The following is an 18448-nucleotide window of genomic DNA, read 5'->3' as shown; positions in this document are numbered from 1 at the left end:
GGTACTTCATTTTGTCGCCTTTGAATACATCTACCTCTCTGCTGCTCCAGATGTCACAAATTACCCTTGTATTGAACGTGAAGATTGCTTGTAGTTTTAAGTTACTTCAGGATGACAAAGATGGGCAAGACACAGAAACACCCACGGTGACTGAACACTACTCATCTTTCTTTCACAGCGTGATAAATATGTTCTGTAGTATCATCTCACAAATGCTAACATTTGTGACAATATGCATTCGTCCAAGGGTGAGTTATGACAAAAACTGATGACAAATCCTTCAGTCATAAATGCCTACCTGAAACATGGCTGAGCAGTCAAAAAGCAGAGAAGAGGATTTTATTCTTCAACAAACACTGGCTCTCAAATACCTGACAGTGCCTGCCTTGGTACTGGATTTCAGCTACAAAATTGCTTTAACTTGATTTGGCTATTTTCTCTGAGAATAGAAAAAAACACTGGGTTTTTAGAAAACTGTAACTGTTTGTGAAGGTTTAAAACTTGGCAAGAGACTGGATATAGACAGCTGAGCAAGGGCTACAGTCTACTGTCACATGCATGACTGTTCTCGAAGTAATCTTTTTAAAAAACATTTAATATCCAAATTCAAATCCGTGTTCTCTCAATCTTTTGGAGTTTATTGTGCCCATCTCTACCTCAGCTGTGACAACAGAAAGAACATGTGTAAACAGACCTGGACAGCTTGCAGGTATCAGCATATTGCACTAAGGGTGAGCTTCAAACAGTATTTGTTTTAATTTAAATATTTTTAAAAGTCATGCATAAAAATGATATATCGTAGTGTTATAGAACCGATAAATGGCATTTTAAACATTATATTTAGGTTAAGGATAACTGAATATGGTGATAACACAAATGTGGACTACAAGGGAAGATACATAATATTCTAAGGAAATGGTGGTTCCCTAAAGTGTTCTTTACAAAAAATACCGATCCATTTTTCTTAAGACTATTCCTCATTTCCAACCCAAAACAGCAGTTGAGGTGTCTTCATAGTTGGCTTTTGCTTTCAGCAACATTCAAATTCAAAGGCCAAATCTGTAGAAATGTCTCCTGCTCTCACAGAGGCTCATTGAACGTCCCTGATGGACCTCTCGCAACCGCAGGGATATCGGGCCGTGTCCATACTACAGGGAGCTGCAGGCAGGATGCTTCAGCTAGCCAGAATTGCACCGGCTAAAGAATGAGAGGCCAAGAAGCCACACCGCTGCTAATCTACCACCAGGCTAAAAAGCTATCTCTGATTAGAGATAAGGTGTCACATTAACCCGTTCAAATTTCTGTCGTGACAGAGCTACTACCTCTTCAGGGTGCTGCAGCTCATTGCTGTGGATGCTCCAGTTTGGGTCTATGCAAACACAGTGCCTCTTCAGGCACTCCCCTGTGCAGTGTAATTTCTTTTATTTAGGCCATTAGTGATTTATGAATATTAATTCAGCAAAATGCTGTGGTGTTTGCAGCTCAGTATGGATGTCACGCTTCACCATAAAAGCTGCAGTATAGTACACAATCTCTGCGAGTAAATTAGGTCCGTACTTGGATACTGACCCGCCTGACAAAATCCACCATGGGAGCAAAGGATACTTTGCATCCTCTGTGCTTAACCATGTTTCACAGAAACCGGCTTTGATCTGCAAGGGGTGCAGCTGCTTCCAGATGTAAACACGTCTGGGCCCTACCAAAATACTAGGTTGTGACACGTGTTAGTTCAAAGGGAGAGTGCTACGAGCATGGCTATATCGCTTCCGAGCTGACAGAAAACTCTGCCGCGCACTCGGCTGGGTGGCCTCCCGGGCCACGGCGAGGTGATGGCTGGTCCCTGCCTTGCTCTCACAGCCCATCGCAGGCAGGCGCTGACCGGCCCCGGGCAGTGCACGCACAGCCAGGGCCACACGCAGGGCGTGTTCGTAAGGCACGGTCAAATCAAAGCTCAGCTTTTGTTCTCCCATGAAGGCTATACCCAGACCATACTATATTTTTAATGGTAAACCTTGTTGTTTATTTTCCCCTGCAGCTATGTCTCCAAAGAGGGAGGGAGGGCAGTCACACACTCTTTGTTGTCTTAGCTTTATAGCAGCTAGAGGAATTTTTTTTTTAATTGTAAAAAATAAGGCATAATTTTATTTTTAAATGGAGTCCAAGAAAAGCAGCTTTCAACCTCCAGGTGGCAAGTTTCAGAAGCAACCACCCTGTAATGCAAACAGTTCCCTGGCTTGTCTCCTGTGTTCGCCTGCCATAATGCAAATCCCTTAGGTGACAGAAAGGTGTAAACACAGCTGTGAGATGCTCCTGCTGGTGGGGAGTGGAAAGCGTTAAACGCCGAGGGTAAACAGCACCCGATTTGTTACCTATTCAGCAGGGCAGAGAGGATCCCACAGATAAACCCAGCCTCGAAGCTTCTCCCCAGCTCAACTGGTTATTGCTCAGCGGCAGCTCTTACTCATCTGAATCTAGGTGGAGCTCCCTCCCTCCATGCCTCCCTCCCTCCCTGACGTGTGTCTCCTGATTAAAAAGCTTTTCTCAAACATCTGCACACGCGCTTGCAGGTACCGGCCCTCACTTTCCAGGAGCTTTGCAGAAGCACCCTTTGCTTCGCGTTGCTGAGTCCGTGGCAGAGACGGCCACCCTCGTCCCGCCAGCCTCCCCCTGTCCTGGAAGATGGTGAAGTACGGCCTCGACTACACGCGGTGCAGATGGATCCTACCCCTGCTCCTGGGCATCGGCGTCATCTTCGGTATCATTGCGCTGGCAGGCAGGGGCTGGCTGGAGTCGCAGACCTTGCCCTACGTGCACCAAGCGTCGTTATGGGAGAGCTGCAGGAGGCCTGAGCAGGGTGGGGAATGGACCTGCAAGTCCCTCATGGGTTACGGTAAGCGCCTGCAAGGGTGGTGGGGAGCAGTCCCTGAAGCAGTGGGTCACGTCTCCGAGCTCATCTTCCCTCGGCTCTCCTAACCGTATCACCTAATATCTGGCATTTATGTACGAAATTATGGGCAATAGGGACTGTCACTGAAATACATCAAGGCTTTTGACTAACAGGATGAAGAAGAAAAATGCTCTCACCCTTGTGCAGAAAGAAACCTGGTTGCTTTAGATGGTGGGCTGCACAGTACAAAAAACCCACACATGGTAATGATGTACCAGTGCAGAAAATATTACAGCATTTAAGGTTTTCTTCCTCTCTTAGAAGAAGGTAGTAACCTCTTCTCACCAGTCACTGCTTTCCAAAACTTAACAGCTACTGCTGACCAAATGCCCAAACGGCAAGTTGCGTGGGTAAGCCTGGCGTTAGTGTGATAAGCCAGTCCTGAATGCCAGCAAGAAATGGGGAGGTAAAAAAGTAAGATGGTAGGAAGATATTCCCAGAGAGTGTCAGGCTGCAGAATGCTGCCCTGAAACTGCTCTGGTAGGTAGGTCACGTGAAAGAGCCTCCTTGTGATTATGAAAGAAAGCTTTAAAAGATGAAAGGATTTCTTGTTTGTACTGAGTTTTGGTTAAGTATGCTATTAAATATGTTGACCTAGGTGCAACCTTCAGCTTGAAAAGATGTAAACCATGGAGTCTGGGAGAATAGGCCAAGAGAAGGATCACTCTAGATGTGCCCTGTTTCTTTTTTTTTTCTTTCTTTTTTTTCCCCCTATATATCTGCTATTGGCCGTGGTATGAAACAAGTTATTGTGAGTGATGGGCTGTTAGCCTGAACCAGGAGGAAAGTTCAAGCAATGTTACAATTTATGCTAATCCAAATTAAAAGGAAGAGCATTTTTTCTAAGGGTCAGAATCTCAGATGCTCTTGCTGAAAATGAGTGTAAAAACACTTGCAGAAGCCATCTCAGGGATCATTTATTACAGCTTTTCAAAATTGTTCCCGAAAGTTTATCATCTACAGTCGAACTCTACCTTCTATGCACAAAATTCAGCTGTAACGAGTTAATTGTAGCAGGCCTCTGTGAGTGTAGGGCTCTGAGACAAGACTGGCTCCGTTCAGCATCAGCCCGGTCCTGCCCTCGGAGCTCCTGCGCCAGCTGTGTGGCTGGGCATAGATGAAGCCAGTTTGCTGCTTCTGGTACCTGGCGCTGGGGAGCAGGAGAGAGACCATGATGGTTAGCAAAGGGGTCCTCGGTCCTGAGCTTCCATGAAAAGTGAGCCCTCCTCCTGGTCTCCAGGTTAGTCACTGTCTGTGTCATCAATGTCAGCTTTAACTGGATAGAAGATATTAAGAAGTTTCACCTTGCTTCTCTTGATAATACCAGAGAAGTTTCACCTTGCTTCCAGGTCCTACATGGCTGTTTGGCATTTCACTTCCCTCCTTATCCTGCCTCACTCTTACATGCTTACATTCTGCAGCGGTATGCACAGTTTCCCACTGGACAGTATCTACAGACAAACCAGGGAGGTCATCCTCTATGTTGACTATCCTGCAATGTCTGGGGTTACCATGAATCACATCCACAATAAGTCCGGCACTTCTAACACAGAAATGTTGGACTTAGTACACACATGCAAAATATTCTCCAGTGCATACCTTGGAGAGTCAGCTGGTGCTTCTGAAAGCATTAGAAACGCTGTTCATGTGCTGCATGACTGCGTTCTGCTCTCAATGGGCATGCATCTGTCATTTGGCCTCTTCAAACTTACTAAATACCCAGAAAACCTAAGCAAATCCTCAAAATCCTCCTGGACAAAATTTCCTGGTGGAAAAGGAAGATATGTCTGCCACAATGGAGTCATTTAACCAATGGGAGAATATGTAAAGCCTGTATGTAAAAAATGTGTGCATAGGCCAAGTGACAGTGGATTACACTGCCAGGCTTCTGCCTCTGCAAGATTATGCCATTACAATGTAGATCTCAGCCACTGCAGGGGTGGGTTACCCCTGACTCGTAAGAGGGCTGTAGATCTGACCATTAGGGATGCAAACTCACGTCACTGTCCTGATCCTTTCCAGCCCCTTCCTTCAGACACCTTCTCTGCTGAGGTGGGATGTGTTCAGATCCAACCCTGCCCTCTGGTTTTCCTATCATTCTGTCCTTCCTTGGTTGGTGTGGGGTTGGGATTTTTCTTCTGGGGCTCCTGCCTTTCCCCATGCTGGGTGTGGGTCCCTGATGCTGGTCTTGGATTCCACCCAAAAGACCAGGCCATGAGATGGCATCTCACTTGTGAGCATCCAGGTCCTGTGTTGAGCCTGATTCTACCTGCTTCAGTTCTGAAACATAGGGTTTTAATAATTCTGGGATTACATTTATCCACACTGCTCCAGAAAGCTCATAGAAAACAAGTATTCAGCATCATGTTCTGTGGGACGTTTAACTTTGTATTGTGCCAAGCTAAACACAGTGCTGGATAAACAAAGTGTAATTACACGCCTTCCCGAGCACAGAGACAAAAGACATGATGTAAACAGAAAGGACAGAAGTGTTTTACGTCTTTCCTGAGATGAACTCTCTCTTTTCCCCCTCTATTCCACAGGTCCCATCTCCTTTTCTCTGGGCTTTACTCTCAGCTTCCCTGCCTAATCAGACACAGGCTGGGTAGGTTCTGAAATTCGGTCTTCCTGTGGGCGTGGTTTCACTGACATATGTGATATGCATGTGTACCCCAGCAGCTGCCAGCAAATATTCTCAACATGACTTGGACAATGTTGGATCTTAATCCAACAGCGTTAACAGTAGTGGGTCTTAATCCACTACAGACATCTTCATCCTATCATAATTAAATATAATTGTAACATTATTGCAAGTTGTTCAATATAATGTGCAAATTCAAATCAAGTTCTCCACCTGCAATGTTTGTAATTCCCCTTAAATCTCTGTTGTTTGGCTTAACATACGTATATACACAGGCAGAAGACAAAAAGCCAACATTGTTGAGGTCAGTCAGTTTGGAAGGGAAGAAGGCTGAATGTTTCATTGGATGCACCAGTGGAGTTTGGTGTCCCTGAATAGTTGCTTAAGCTGACAGAATTCAAAACCTCACAGGGAAGACAAGATGCCTGTATCTTTTTTTTTTTTTTTTTTTGGAAAGCCAGGAGAGTAACTCCACCAGTGCAGTTATCTTCTGTGAAAGCAGCTACACACTCTAGGTCTTTTGCAAAGTTTATGAACTCTGTGGAAAGTGAGAATATGAAGAGTTTATACAGTCTGTTATCTTCTTCAAGAGTTCAGATTTTCTGCTTTAACCATATGACACTCATCTAGACTTTATCAGAAGTCTTTTTCTTTTCAAGCATATTTAGCTCAAATAAATAGAGCTTTCTAGGAAAAAATATCTCGTGCTTTAGGACACTTACTAGAAACAAATGGAGTTTAGGATGAGGGACTGAGAAATGCAAACTGTAGCTCTGCAATGTTCTGGCACTTGGAACAAATAAAGCTCTCAAGCTTATAACATGCTTGAACCTTTACAAAGACAGAGACAAAGACTTTTCGGATAGATAATGAGTGCAATGTGGAATGTATCTGTCTGGGACATGGCTGAGCTTGCAAAGAAAATGCAGAGGTTAAATCCCTTCATGAAACCTGGCACAGCACTCCTTTGTTTTTCTTGATTTTTGGCTGTATAACCTCTCTTGAACAAGGTGTGACTCACAGACCTGAGACACTTTTTCAGTGTGTAATTTGTTCCACTGCAGGCTTTGGAGATGTTTAAACATGTGGGGGTTTGGTTGGGAGAAAATAACTGATTTTATTTTATTAGTCCCAACGTGATGCACAATAGGATGAAAACGCTTAGCTACGCTTGTCCCACCTTATGTTCCACCTGGTCCTGCAGCTCTTCCATGTACAGATGCTGCCATCAAAATAACTGCAAGCTTAAGGCTCTAAATTTAGGTTGAAGTGGTTGGCTCATTTGCATGGTGCAAATAGAGATCTTGGGGAAAAAAATCAGGAAAAGGCATTTCCACATCACAATTGGAATCCAGTTCTTCAGTTATTTTCATATCATATATTCAGTTACAGCCTTTTCCTAAGATGTGTGGAGGGTTCAGTGGCTGTGGAGATTAGTGGAGGGATGAATGATTTTGCCATCTGGAAAGTACACCTTCCTCCATCTCGTCTTCCCGGCAAATAATGGGTAACTATGTTCTAGCTCATTCCAGTTTTATATTGGTCTATGAATATTAATGCAGTACTACAAGATAGGATGGCTAGTAACATATGATTATAATGGACAAAAAATTACTTCAAATATGGCAGCAGATGAGTATATCTACAGGATAAGTGAAAGAAGGGAATGTTGCAAAAGGTAATATCCTCTTGAGGAAAGAAACATTCTGCTTTGGTCTCATAGGAACCCCATTGAGGAGTAGATTTTCTTCCCTGTTTTGCCTGTATCAGGCTCTTGGGTCTGGCAAATCTTTTGCTATGATGAAGCACCATTTATTATTCCGGAGGAATAACAAAATGGAAATAATTTGCTAAAAACCCCCAGCTAATGATACAACAGCGAGGTACACAGTGTGGTCGGGAGCAGTCTCTGAGCAGCAAAGGACCTCTCTTGGTATTACACCTACCACTGGCCTTGCACTGGTAGCCCCACAGCTCTCCCTCTGGAAGACTAACTTCTCCAGCAGACCAGTGACTCATCGCACCCGGGGCACAGAACAGACCAGACACCAAGTCTCCCTGTTGCTATGCTGCCTACGTAAAACTGTTTTGCCTTCCCCCATGTTCCCATCAGATCTGACAGCCAGCACCTAATCCCAGGTGTGGGGAAGCCCTCACTTGCCTCAAGCTGAAGCAAGTGCCCTGAGCAGAGTGACATGGGAATATTTCCAGAGGGACGGGCTGGGAGACAGCCCCTCTCAGCAGGGCCTGGGAGGAGAAGCAGGCTGTCCCGGTGGCTCTTTGGCATCTGAGGGTGTCTGCGTGTAGGAATAGAAATGAAGCAAACAAGTAACTGTGCTTTTGGAGCAGGGACCAGCTCAAGTCATGGGGCCTTTATTGCAGATTTTCCCCGAAGTCAAGGTTCTGCACCTAAAGGCTTTCAGAATTTGGTAAAATTCAAGTAGAATTGGAAAAGTGTCCTTGCAGCTGCGAAACAAAGGCTGGGGAGGTTTCTGACCAGTCCAAGGAATCCCATGGGAGAGCCCAGGATGGAGCCCAGCTCTATGCTCTGTGCATTGCCTGGATTACAGGGCAAACCTTGACTCCTTTGACACAGGGTGAACTGAAAACGAAAGCTTCTTGCTCTTGCTGCTGCATCGTAGCATGAAACAGTTATATTTATATACGGTGATTGCCTGTAGCTTTAATGACAGTGTATAGAGAAGCACATCATTTCCTAAGTCATCAGTCACCTAAAAGTGTAACGTTACCTCGGACTAACCAGTGAGAAATGAGATTACAAGATTAGTTCCTTAATAATACAGAATATTCAATCATTATTCAAAACTTAGAATGCTAGAAAATACGCGCTCAATTAAATGTGCATAGTAATGAAAATATCACAACAACAGTATATTTAATGAACTCTGATGCAAGAAAGAAAGAACAAATTTGATTTTTCCCCAGCTTGACGGAGACAATTCATTGTTACTAAAGAGGTATAAGAGAAGGGAATCAAGCCCAGAGCATTTCATTACCATGGCAATTTTCATTCCTCATCTGCAATCGCTAACGTGCTTTCCCTTGTAATTTTAGGGTTTGTCCTTTTATACGTTTAGTGGCAGATTCATTTAATCAGACTCTTTCCTAAATAATAGTTACGCTCTTCAGCAATTAGCTCTACAGAGAGCAATTGCAGATGGCATCCCACTGTTTATTATCCAACCTTCCTTTAATAATTATAGTTAAATTGGGTGGAAAAATAGCAATCGTGTGGAGGGTTCTCATCTCCCCATCAGGAGACATGAACTGCTGGTGTTGAGGACTTTGTGAAGATCCTCAACACTTTGCGTCTTCAGGACCTTAAGTCCTTGAGAGGATACCATTCACTCACACACAAGAGGCCTCTCTGCTGAAAATGTGTGCAAACTTGTGGCTAAACTCTCATTTCTCTTCACCTCACCTCTTCCTCTAGCTTATTGAGGTAATCTGATACAGCAGGGCCATAATAACCTCCCCATAGTCTGAACGGTGATAAGGACTGCAAGATGGAATTGAAATTCCACTGTAGGCTTAAACAGTCAGGTTACTTAAGCAGGAAAGGAGTTATGCAGGAAAAGAAACAAAACTCTCAAAACACTGTTTTTTCACATTTCCATATCACTTCTCCCTGACAGCTTGCATTGTTCTGAGCAACCTTGAACACATTGAGTCAGTGAGTATTGTAATGCCACGTTTCTTCCTTGTCAAGCACCATTACAAAATCTCTCATTAGTCAAAAGTTCCCAGGAACTCACGGTAGTTTGTGGAGTGACGATGGTAACCTATGTCCCAGAGGTTTCTGGCTTCCTTCTGCTGGTACTAAATAACACTTCAGATCACACACAGTCCTGCTGAAGTACTAATCTGCAACTGAATACATCTAATGTCACCTCTTATGTTGAATACGCACACTGTGCCCAAATCAGGCCCCAAATGTAGGAAGTCTCTGTGCAGTCCATTAACGACCCCATCAGCAATAAGCAGCAAGTGATGAAGACTTTCAGGATGCATTGTAAAAGCTATTTCATTCACAAGCAGAGTAAATAGATCTTATGCTGTATTTTATGAGCACAAAGTACCATTTCTGCTTATATGTTTTTCTTTTGCAAATGGTAAAATTTTTCTTCTGACAGAAAATTAGATCCAGATTTACAGCTGCTCTCTAACAGAGGGAAACTCCCTAGTGCAAAAGGTGACTTTCAAAAGGTTTCAAAGCGCAAAAGGTTTCAGAACAAAGTTTGCTCACAGCATGAAAACTGCAGATCAAGAGTGAGAACAATACTTGGTGTATATGGAAGTGAGATGTAAATTCAGTGTTCTTCAACCTCAAAGGGCCCTGGGAATATAAAACTTAAAAAGGGCTTTTTGGAAAGGCTCCACTCTGCTCTTTCAATTAAAAGTCCTAGTTCATAGCCTGTGCCATCAAGGAAATTGATTCTGTTTAATTCACATTAAATATTTTAACCCACCTTTAACTCAGGGGTAGTTAGGGAGCAGGTACATCTTGCTATTCTGATTAACTGAGCTTATGCATATCTACTGATTAATCGACACCTTACCTGTTTTATTTACCTGACCCTCCCAACCCCCATATACACATCCAAGTGTAAGTAATCCTGCTTTAATTTAAAATAAATAGGAAAAAATAGGAGGAAAAAATGTTATAGCATTAAAGTGTATAAGACTGAGCATTAATCCCCAGATGTTCTCAATGTATGCAACTGCTTCTGAAGATAATGTGAGACAGGGGTACTCCCTGACTCTCTCATGAGCAAACCTTTAATTTTGAGGCACTGTGTGCACATTATTTTTAATAGCTAACTTACTCCCTTGGTGCTCCCTTTGATGATGGCTCTACGCCCTCTGCCACTTCTGCCTCCCTAGCACTAAGTAAGCATCAGGGAACAGCCCTCATTAATACAAGATTTGCAGAAGCCAGTTTCTAAGTCAAGCTTGTACATGCCGGGGCTTATGAGATTAAATTGAACCACTCCTTCAAGATCTAACTGCTCCTCCCCTCAAATTCAAGTCGGAATAGCTTCTAAGTTGAATTGCTTACCTCAGTAAGAGAAGAAGTTTGCAGAAGTACATAAAGCTTTGGATGCAGGCTTTGCCTGTATATGTTTGTGAGTGAAGCCAGTGGTGGGGAATTAATAGATTTTTGCTTTAAAGGAGTTAAAGTCCACCAAGCCAAACTGAGCTATCACTTTAGCACTAAGCTATGGTCAAGGCACTGCTTTCTGCTAATATATACTGTGTTGTACTGATAAATCGACTATGCATAAAGGTTCTTTTCCTTACTGTTGTCATTTAAAATCATTATTATGGGGTAATTGTCCTAAAGTCCTAATCCTCTCTCATTTATATGGGACCTGCTACTCATCACCAAGACGTTATCTTACTGTGAACCTAAATAGGTCATTCTCTGCTTCCATGGTCGTCTCTTAAGTAGTGGCAAGCTAAAAGCTGGTTCCTGCTCACATCAAAACAGCTTGCATATTATGAGATAATACTCTGTTATTAATGAGAAATCCATATTAACTGCCAATGAATTCTAAAGAAGTAATGCTAGGCGAAAAATAACGGAGTTACCAAAAGGATGCCAAACAGAAGGACCAAAAATTTTGTATTCCACTCCAAATGATATAAACTCACACAAAAACGCCCATAGACAAACAGCCAGTATTGACCTCCCATGGGAAAGATATTCAGAGAATGCAGTTGTTTTAAGAATGATCCACATGCAATGAAGACAGAAGATCAGAGAATGATACACATCCAATCATGCCTTTGATATTTTTTCCTTGTTTTATTCTGTTCATAAATTATCCATGACTAACGTGATTTTCTTCATTTGTATAGCCTTCCTTTGAAATTATTTTCAGTCGATAGCTTTCAGTCTGCACTTACAGTTTATTCATAAGAAGCTGCTTTTAGTAGTTCCTGATTTATCTTGGCTGTATACAAACACATGCACACTGGTATTTCAATGCCAGCTCATGTGATCAGCAAACACTTGCAGAGATTTCAGCGTTCACTTGTTTTCAAAAAGAGCACAGAAATTTTCCATAGTTGGCATGTTACAGAGTCGTGATTTCCAGAAGACAGGATTTTGCACTGTCCAGCATTGCACAGATAACATGGGGAATCGAGAGTCCTGGCTGACAGTGGCTTGTGTATACACCAACAGCTCGTAACCTTTTGGCTGATAAATTGAGATGTGGGTTAATGAGTCTGATGGGCCACCTTAAGATTCAAGCTAAGGAGAACACATGTTCTGCTGCAGACATGCTCACTTTCACATGGAAACTTTCTTGAGGAGAACAGACCAAAATGAAATGGATAAAACCTGGCCAAAGCAGTTCCTTTTCAAAGTGAAGCATGTGCTCTGCAGCGTTCACCACACCCTGATGAAGAACGTCAGGTTGAGAAACCTAAGTGAGTTCAGCGTTGTTTCCAAAATAATGCTCTTTCCCTTTAATCAGAGAGATGTAAAACAGGTTGAGCTCTGCAAACTCAGCCTAGAAACATTCTCATTACATACAACACAGAGATGAATCACCACCACAGCAGATTTTAGTTCTTGTAAGAATTGCTTTGCAAGACTGGAGCTAGAACTGCACGGTTTGTGTTTCTTTCGCTTGGTGGTATGAAGGATAACAGAGCAAAATATTAGGCTATTACAGTTTCTTCCCCCCTGCCACGTTTCTTTTGAATCAAAACTATCCTTCCTAAAATTGCTGCACAATTCACTGCAGTGGGTAATGTGTTAAAAAGATCAGTCAGCAAGAACCTGTAGATAATTATTGGTGTCTGCGAGCTGGCAATAAACATTTGTTTTTCTTTCCAGTTCTAGTTGTGTATTTAGCTTCAAGCCAGGAGGAAAATTTGGAGATGTATGTTCTTATTGATTAGACCGGGAGAAGTACTTCTGAACTCTCCGGGGTTGCTTTGAGACAATGTCACCCAAAGAGAGAGACTCAGTAGTTCATGTGGTTTGGTGGTACCAGATCAAGAAAAACATGAGAACGTCATTGTGAATGTTTTCCCATGTTTTGAACCGCATATGCCAGAAACACAGAAATTTGTATTTGTCATGGGGGAAGTAGACTTCACATGCTATTTTCAAGGCATGACAGCTCTTTTTTGAAGGCACGAAACACGGCAGGCTAAGGAAAGACTAGATCTGGTGGTTCAATGTTTTGGCTCAACTTACTGCTGAGCAAGGAAGTTTATTTCCTTATGTGTGAAGCACAGGCAGTGTTTACACTTTTGCAAACTGGAAAACACATGAGGGAGTAAAATCAGGAAGGCAGGAAACTGGAGACACTCTTAGTGCTGGATCTCTAATGAAGCCCATCAGCTTCCCTGTGGCTGCAGTCAGCAACAGGATGTTCAGAACATGTTTAGATGGTGCAATACAAGAGGTAGTCATGCTACCTCTAAACTGAGTTAGCTTTAATAGCAGAGTAATAAAGCTGTGTTATTATTGTATACTGTCTGAGCTAATTAGCTGGCTCAGGAGCTACAGCGAGCTCTGTACTGGCATGGGTGGGCTCTTTCTGGTCTCTAAATTAGCTCAGGGGTCTTCACACACAGCAGGGAGTTTTAGAAGGCAGGCACCTATTTTCATTTTCCAGGAGTCACATATTACTGCATTCACTGTGGGTAGTCCAGACTCTCACAAATCATTGCTGATTAACATACGAAACACTCTAAATAGAAGCACTGTCCTTGCTCTGCTTGAGATAGGCATGAAAATGTGGGTTCCTTTTGCCTGTTTGGGGTAGTAAGGTCTTGTTTTAAGACAAAGTTGCTCAGAAAATTGCCAGCTAGGAGGAATTTTCAAAAGCGGACAGAGTGTAGCTTCCCACAAACCCTTTCATAGTGTTCCTTGGCATTCTTTCAGCCGATAGAGGAGCTGAAAAAGGGAGAAATAGGACTGGCACACAAGTGTTAGAGGATCCTGCTGGTCTTCAAGGACATTCTTGTATGAACACACATTTCTTTTCCAACAAGCACATTTTAACTCTTAAACAGCCAAAACATCACGGCCATTTTTGGGGGCTGAGAAAACAGATCTCACAAAAACAAATTGCTGATTATTTTCACAGACTCCGCTTGGTGCCCTGTAACCCACTGCTCCCTCTGTTTCTATTTTTGATTCGATGACAGGTGGACTAGATCCTTTCAGCTTTCGAGTGCCCTCTCTCTAGAGTCAAATGTAGTTTAAGTTGGTGTTGCACCTGTGATGATTCTTTGGCCTGGAGTTCACATTTTTAAGAAAAAGCTTTGCAGTTAGAGCAATTTGTTTATGCTTTTGTTTTATGTTAAAGCAAAAAAACCCCACAACATCAGAAGATAACAAAATATTTGGGACCAGATTAGCCACTCGCTTGTCAGTGTTTTCTGACCAATTTAATTCTTCTAATTTGGGCATTTTTAAGGTAAGTCTTAGTTCTATTGGTAAAGACACTAAGCTACTGTAGTGCTCCTGGCTGGCACAAGGGAAAATAAACATCTCAGATATAGAAACAGCTGCAATTATTTCTACACAAAGTTTTTGCTACCTTTTACCCTAGAAAGGTAAGGTGTTTGCACACTGTGGTCTTAGACTACTGCTACTTTTGTAAAGGACAGAGGAAGTCAGGGTACCGTTCCTCAAAAAAACCCCATAGTGACTCTTCCATGCAATCCTATTGCCTTACTTGGAGCTGCATATTGTTTTTCTGCCAACATTGAGTTAATTTTTTTTCTCTTTTGTAGAAGCGAGAGTCACAAAATTGGCTGTTAGGTGATTAAGCAATGCCTCCTAAAGATGTAAGCACCCTGCAACAAGCATGTCTCTTCTTGCCGTAGAGCCAATGCCTGGCGGGCTGGGCGTGCACCCAATCTGCTTTCATACAGTCACAGCATTTGTAACACTACTTCAGGAAAAACACCTGGGTGAGCCAGGCGGAGGAGGGAGACGGTGGCATGGGCAAGGTGCCACCGCACACCACAGCCCCCAGGCACCATCCCCTGAGTCCCCAGCCCAGGCAATGCTCCCACCCCAGGGGATGGAGCTCTGCCATCAGCTGCTCTTGGGAAGCAAGGCTGAGCTTTGGCAGACCATCTGCTGCCCACAGCAGTGGTGGTGGCAGCGGGTGAGACGAAACCCCCAGGTCTCATGGTGCCTCAGCACTTGCTGGGCGGCCAGCTGCGCTCTGAGTCTGCTCTGGGAAACGAGACCCCTTTGCCCAGGAGTTTTGCACTTAACCACAACCAGGTGTGCACCTAACAAAAAACATCACCTCTAGATGTCCTTGTCATTTCACCTCTCTGCCAGAAGTTATAACTCTTGTATCCAAGAGCAGTGAGGTCACCGCTGCTGAGCAACTTCTCTTATGGCCAAGTGCCCCTTTTTTTGCTGTTTCAGAGGGGTGGCAGAGAGGCTGGGAGCAGAAGCATCCTCAGGAGGGTAAATTGAGCTGTGGCAGTACAAGAAATTCCTCTTCCTGGCTGTTTCCTTTGATACTCTGCCTGAGGTGCTGCCCTCCCTCCTGTGCCTCCACATTGCGTACCCTACCTCCGAGCCTCCTGTAAACTCCCTGAGAGAAGAGATTGGGCTAAAATACTGGGCTAGAAAATGAGATGTAGGCACATCTTTGCTGTCCCTTTCAGTCTTCTCAGGCAGCTGCCTGTTTACAGGAAAAATAATACAGTTGAAAAGCCCTATAAGCAAACTTTTTGGCATAAGGAAGAAAAAGGACATGACATAAAACCGAAAATATAGTGCAATACGTAGAATGGAGCAGGGATCGTAAAGCAGGGAGGGATGGTGAAAAGCGAACAAAAAAGGAAATTGGTTTTGATGGGCTGATGGGAAGAAAAGTAGAGCTGGAAAATCCTGATCCATTTTTCTAGTCTAATGATAGAGCTGGTGTGGGGCCTGGGGGAAGAGAGGTTGAGCACCAAGGTGTCACTCACCAGGGACAGGACGGTGGCTTTCATGCCTACCCGACACTGGCCAGGGGGAAGGTAGGAGGACACTTTGCATTTTATTACTTGAATGCTTGAAGCAAATAAATTGGCAGGTTACTGACTATCAACAGTCTTAACTTACTGAGTTCCAGAGGGAACTTTTACTGAACAGCATGCACTGCATTAAAGTTGAGTTGTAATTATCGTCAGGGTACTTTGGGCTGCGATAATTTTTCGGCACTGTTGCTGTATATATTTGGTTAGAAGCCGACACCTTACAAACGCATAGCGTAGGAGAGGGGGTGACGTCTGTAGATGCCCAGCAGACTTTAACTGCCTACTCCATCTGCATACACAATTTAAAAAGTATCAAAGCAGTCTTTTTACATTCAGAAGAGGAGACACTTTGATCTCTTTGAGCAGTAGCTGCCCCTCAAGACTTAAAATATTGAATAAATAATATTTTTTCCAGTTGTTACACCACAATATGCTTTGCTCTGACATGTTATAACATAAAGTTATATAATTTGAAAATGAAAGTATTAATATCCTGGACAAGCTTTTCAAAATGAAATGGTCTGACTTTGGATCAAAAGCAGAGGTCAAATTTCCCTACAAAACAGATTCCAAATCTTTAGCTCCATTTAGGAGACAGAGCTAAACAAGGCTGAAAAGGCAGAAACCCCTGAATTTTGACATTTATGGACTATTGCCATACCTCTAAATTTGCATGCCAGAGTGGTAGTGCTTGTATAAACACTTTTTTTTAAAGGAAGAATTTAATTAGTTTCAGGGACAGTCTAATTCTCCTCCATGCAAAATGCTGCTGAGGTAATGACATTTGTTGTTGAAGGAGTGTCCATTCTTACATCTTTACAGTAATTTTTATCTCAATTCTTAATTGTTAAATCTAAAGAGGAAGCTTGCACGCAAGCCCCATTGCATTCTGTACAAGAGGTCAAAGCTGGTGGTTTTATGCATTCTGCACTTAGTGAATGATTTTTTGTGGAACTAAAACGCTCACCTATGAGAGCAGAGAAAGCTCCCGTGCTTTCCTTCTTGGGAGCTGACCTTCTTTTCACATTTGTTTAAAATTAGCCTTTCATTATAAACCAGAGAAAAACATTGCAAGGGATTTTTTTTCTGTTCCATTCTAATGTATCTTCCTTCCGATTTCAGCTTGGGGAAGAGCTGCTGCTGCCACATACCTGGTTGGCTTTATACTTCTAGTCATCTGTTTTGCTCTGGCCATCATAGCATTTGCCATTGACACGCTTCGGTTCAACTTCATACGTGGGATTGGAGGCTTGCTTTTTGTTGCTGGTAAGGCAGTATATGAAGTCAAGTTTAGCTTGTGCAGGTGTATCCACACTAGAACTGGTATTTCCCTCCGTTGATTCTATACCCAAGTCTTTGCCTGTCTGCACTTGAGCTCTCTATGAAAAATAATATAAAGTCTGTCACGGCAGTGGATCAGTGTTAAAATCCTCCAACACGTGGGTGGGTTTAGCTACAGGTATTATGGAGGCAAGCAACATGATGGGTGTTAGCTTAAACATTTTTTGTTTTCTCCTCTTTCTTCAGCTGTGTTCTCCATCATGGGGCTGGTCATTTATCCAGTAAAGTTCTCGACTGAAATTCAAATGACGGGTATCAATATGTTCAGCTGGGCCTATGGCTTTGGCTGGACCACCGCCATTATGGAAATATGCTTGGGATTCTTCTTCTGCTGCCTTCCTAACTATGAAGATCAGATCTTGGGTAATGTGAAGCCCACATATTTTTACTCTTCCCCGTAAGCACCAGGAAAAATGCGTTTGTATTCCTGAAATATCTGACAGACCAGCTATGTTTTCCAGAATATCGTCATCAGATGTTAGTAGAAAAGGCTGGAAACTTTTCAAATGCATGTAGAAAAATGGTACTGGCATTCTGCAATAAAGTTATCTACTCTATTTTGGACCTTCATATCTGATGTGGGTTGGTTAGATAAAGTCTAAACATTAAAAAACCTTGAGTTTCCTCATTCATTCCCATGAGTGGGGTGTATGTGGATTCCATTGCATCTTAAAAGCATTCATATTTCTAATCAAATTCAGAAAAGCTTTTTAAACTGCCAATAAACAAAACAACACAGATCATCTTCTTGAAGGAAAGCTGCTCACAAAATCCCATTTTGTATGTATCATCTTTAACCTGAAGATTTTGCATATTTTTCAAGAAGCCAAATACCTTTATCCACTGACTGCCAAAGTAGTAAATTAGTCAGCCAGCACTTCATAGCTTTGTTTCCATTTTTCATTCATTCACTTAAGCCATAGGGACAGGGTAAGAAAAAGACAAGAGAAAGTCCCCTACCAAAGCCAGCATCTTGACTTTAACCATCCACGTGGAATGTAAGTATTTCTTTCTAAATATTTGTAAGAGTAAGCCCTTAAACAGTAAACCCTTAAAAATCCTGACATGCTGTTGCTGAGGCCCACACAGAGTGGGCAGAGGCAGAGAGGATTTCAAGCCACCCTTGCAACCTACAGACCTGGTTTGAAGAGGCTCCTGGTGTGGCTTTCTTCATGGGCATCTGCCTCTTTTATCTGCTGTATCAAAATCTATGGCTTTAAAAAGCTCTGTTATACTGGTCCAGCTCTTTTATCCAGCGTAGAAGTGTCAGGAAGGACTTAAGCAGCGGTATGATTCCCCTGCACCTCAGGAGCTGAGCTGGAGCAGTGTGAGTGTAGGTATCAAACATTTGTTAAAAGACCCCATTTTCATTGGTTTGCTGTTCATAAGTATTTTAAAAGCGGAAAGTGTATACTGTCGTATGTAACTGTAAAATGCATAAATACCCCTTACTATCTCATACTAAGGCTCTCATAGGG

At 42.8% G+C, this 18448-nt stretch overlaps 1 protein-coding gene across 2 annotated transcripts; it reads left to right on the top strand.

The window, feature by feature from the left end:
• Window positions 1-2595: 2595 nt before the first annotated feature.
• Window positions 2596-17561, top strand: LOC140650051 (p53 apoptosis effector related to PMP-22-like). Of its 2 annotated transcripts, none has more exons than XM_072857926.1 (3): window positions 2596-2890; window positions 16752-16895; window positions 17157-17561. In XM_072857926.1, the coding sequence occupies exons 1-3, from the start codon at window positions 2680-2682 to the stop codon at window positions 17369-17371; spliced, it is 570 nt and encodes a 189-aa protein (XP_072714027.1). In that variant the 5' UTR covers window positions 2596-2679; the 3' UTR covers window positions 17372-17561. The 2 variants fall into 2 exon arrangements, with proteins under 2 accessions (XP_072714027.1, XP_072714028.1); XM_072857927.1 differs by lacking the exon at window positions 2596-2890 and adding an exon at window positions 11930-12047.
• The last annotated feature ends 887 nt before the right edge of the window (window positions 17562-18448 follow it).

Source organism: Ciconia boyciana, chromosome 3, assembly GCF_034638445.1.
Source record: "Ciconia boyciana chromosome 3, ASM3463844v1, whole genome shotgun sequence".
Classification (NCBI taxonomy): Eukaryota; Metazoa; Chordata; class Aves; order Ciconiiformes; family Ciconiidae; genus Ciconia; species Ciconia boyciana.
This window is presented reverse-complemented; position numbering and strand designations above follow the sequence as displayed.

What these genes read in the sequence shown, in the direction of transcription:
- LOC140650051 (XM_072857926.1), top strand. Translation starts at nt 2,680, where the DNA reads ATGGTGAAGTACGGCCTCGACTACACGCGGTGCAGATGGATCCTACCC. An exon ending in CAAGTCCCTCATGGGTTACG is followed by an intron (nt 2,891 to 16,751) that starts GTAAGCGCCTGC and finishes TTCCGATTTCAG; the next exon opens with CTTGGGGAAGAGCTGCTGCT. An exon ending in AGGCTTGCTTTTTGTTGCTG is followed by an intron (nt 16,896 to 17,156) that starts GTAAGGCAGTAT and finishes CTCTTTCTTCAG; the next exon opens with CTGTGTTCTCCATCATGGGG.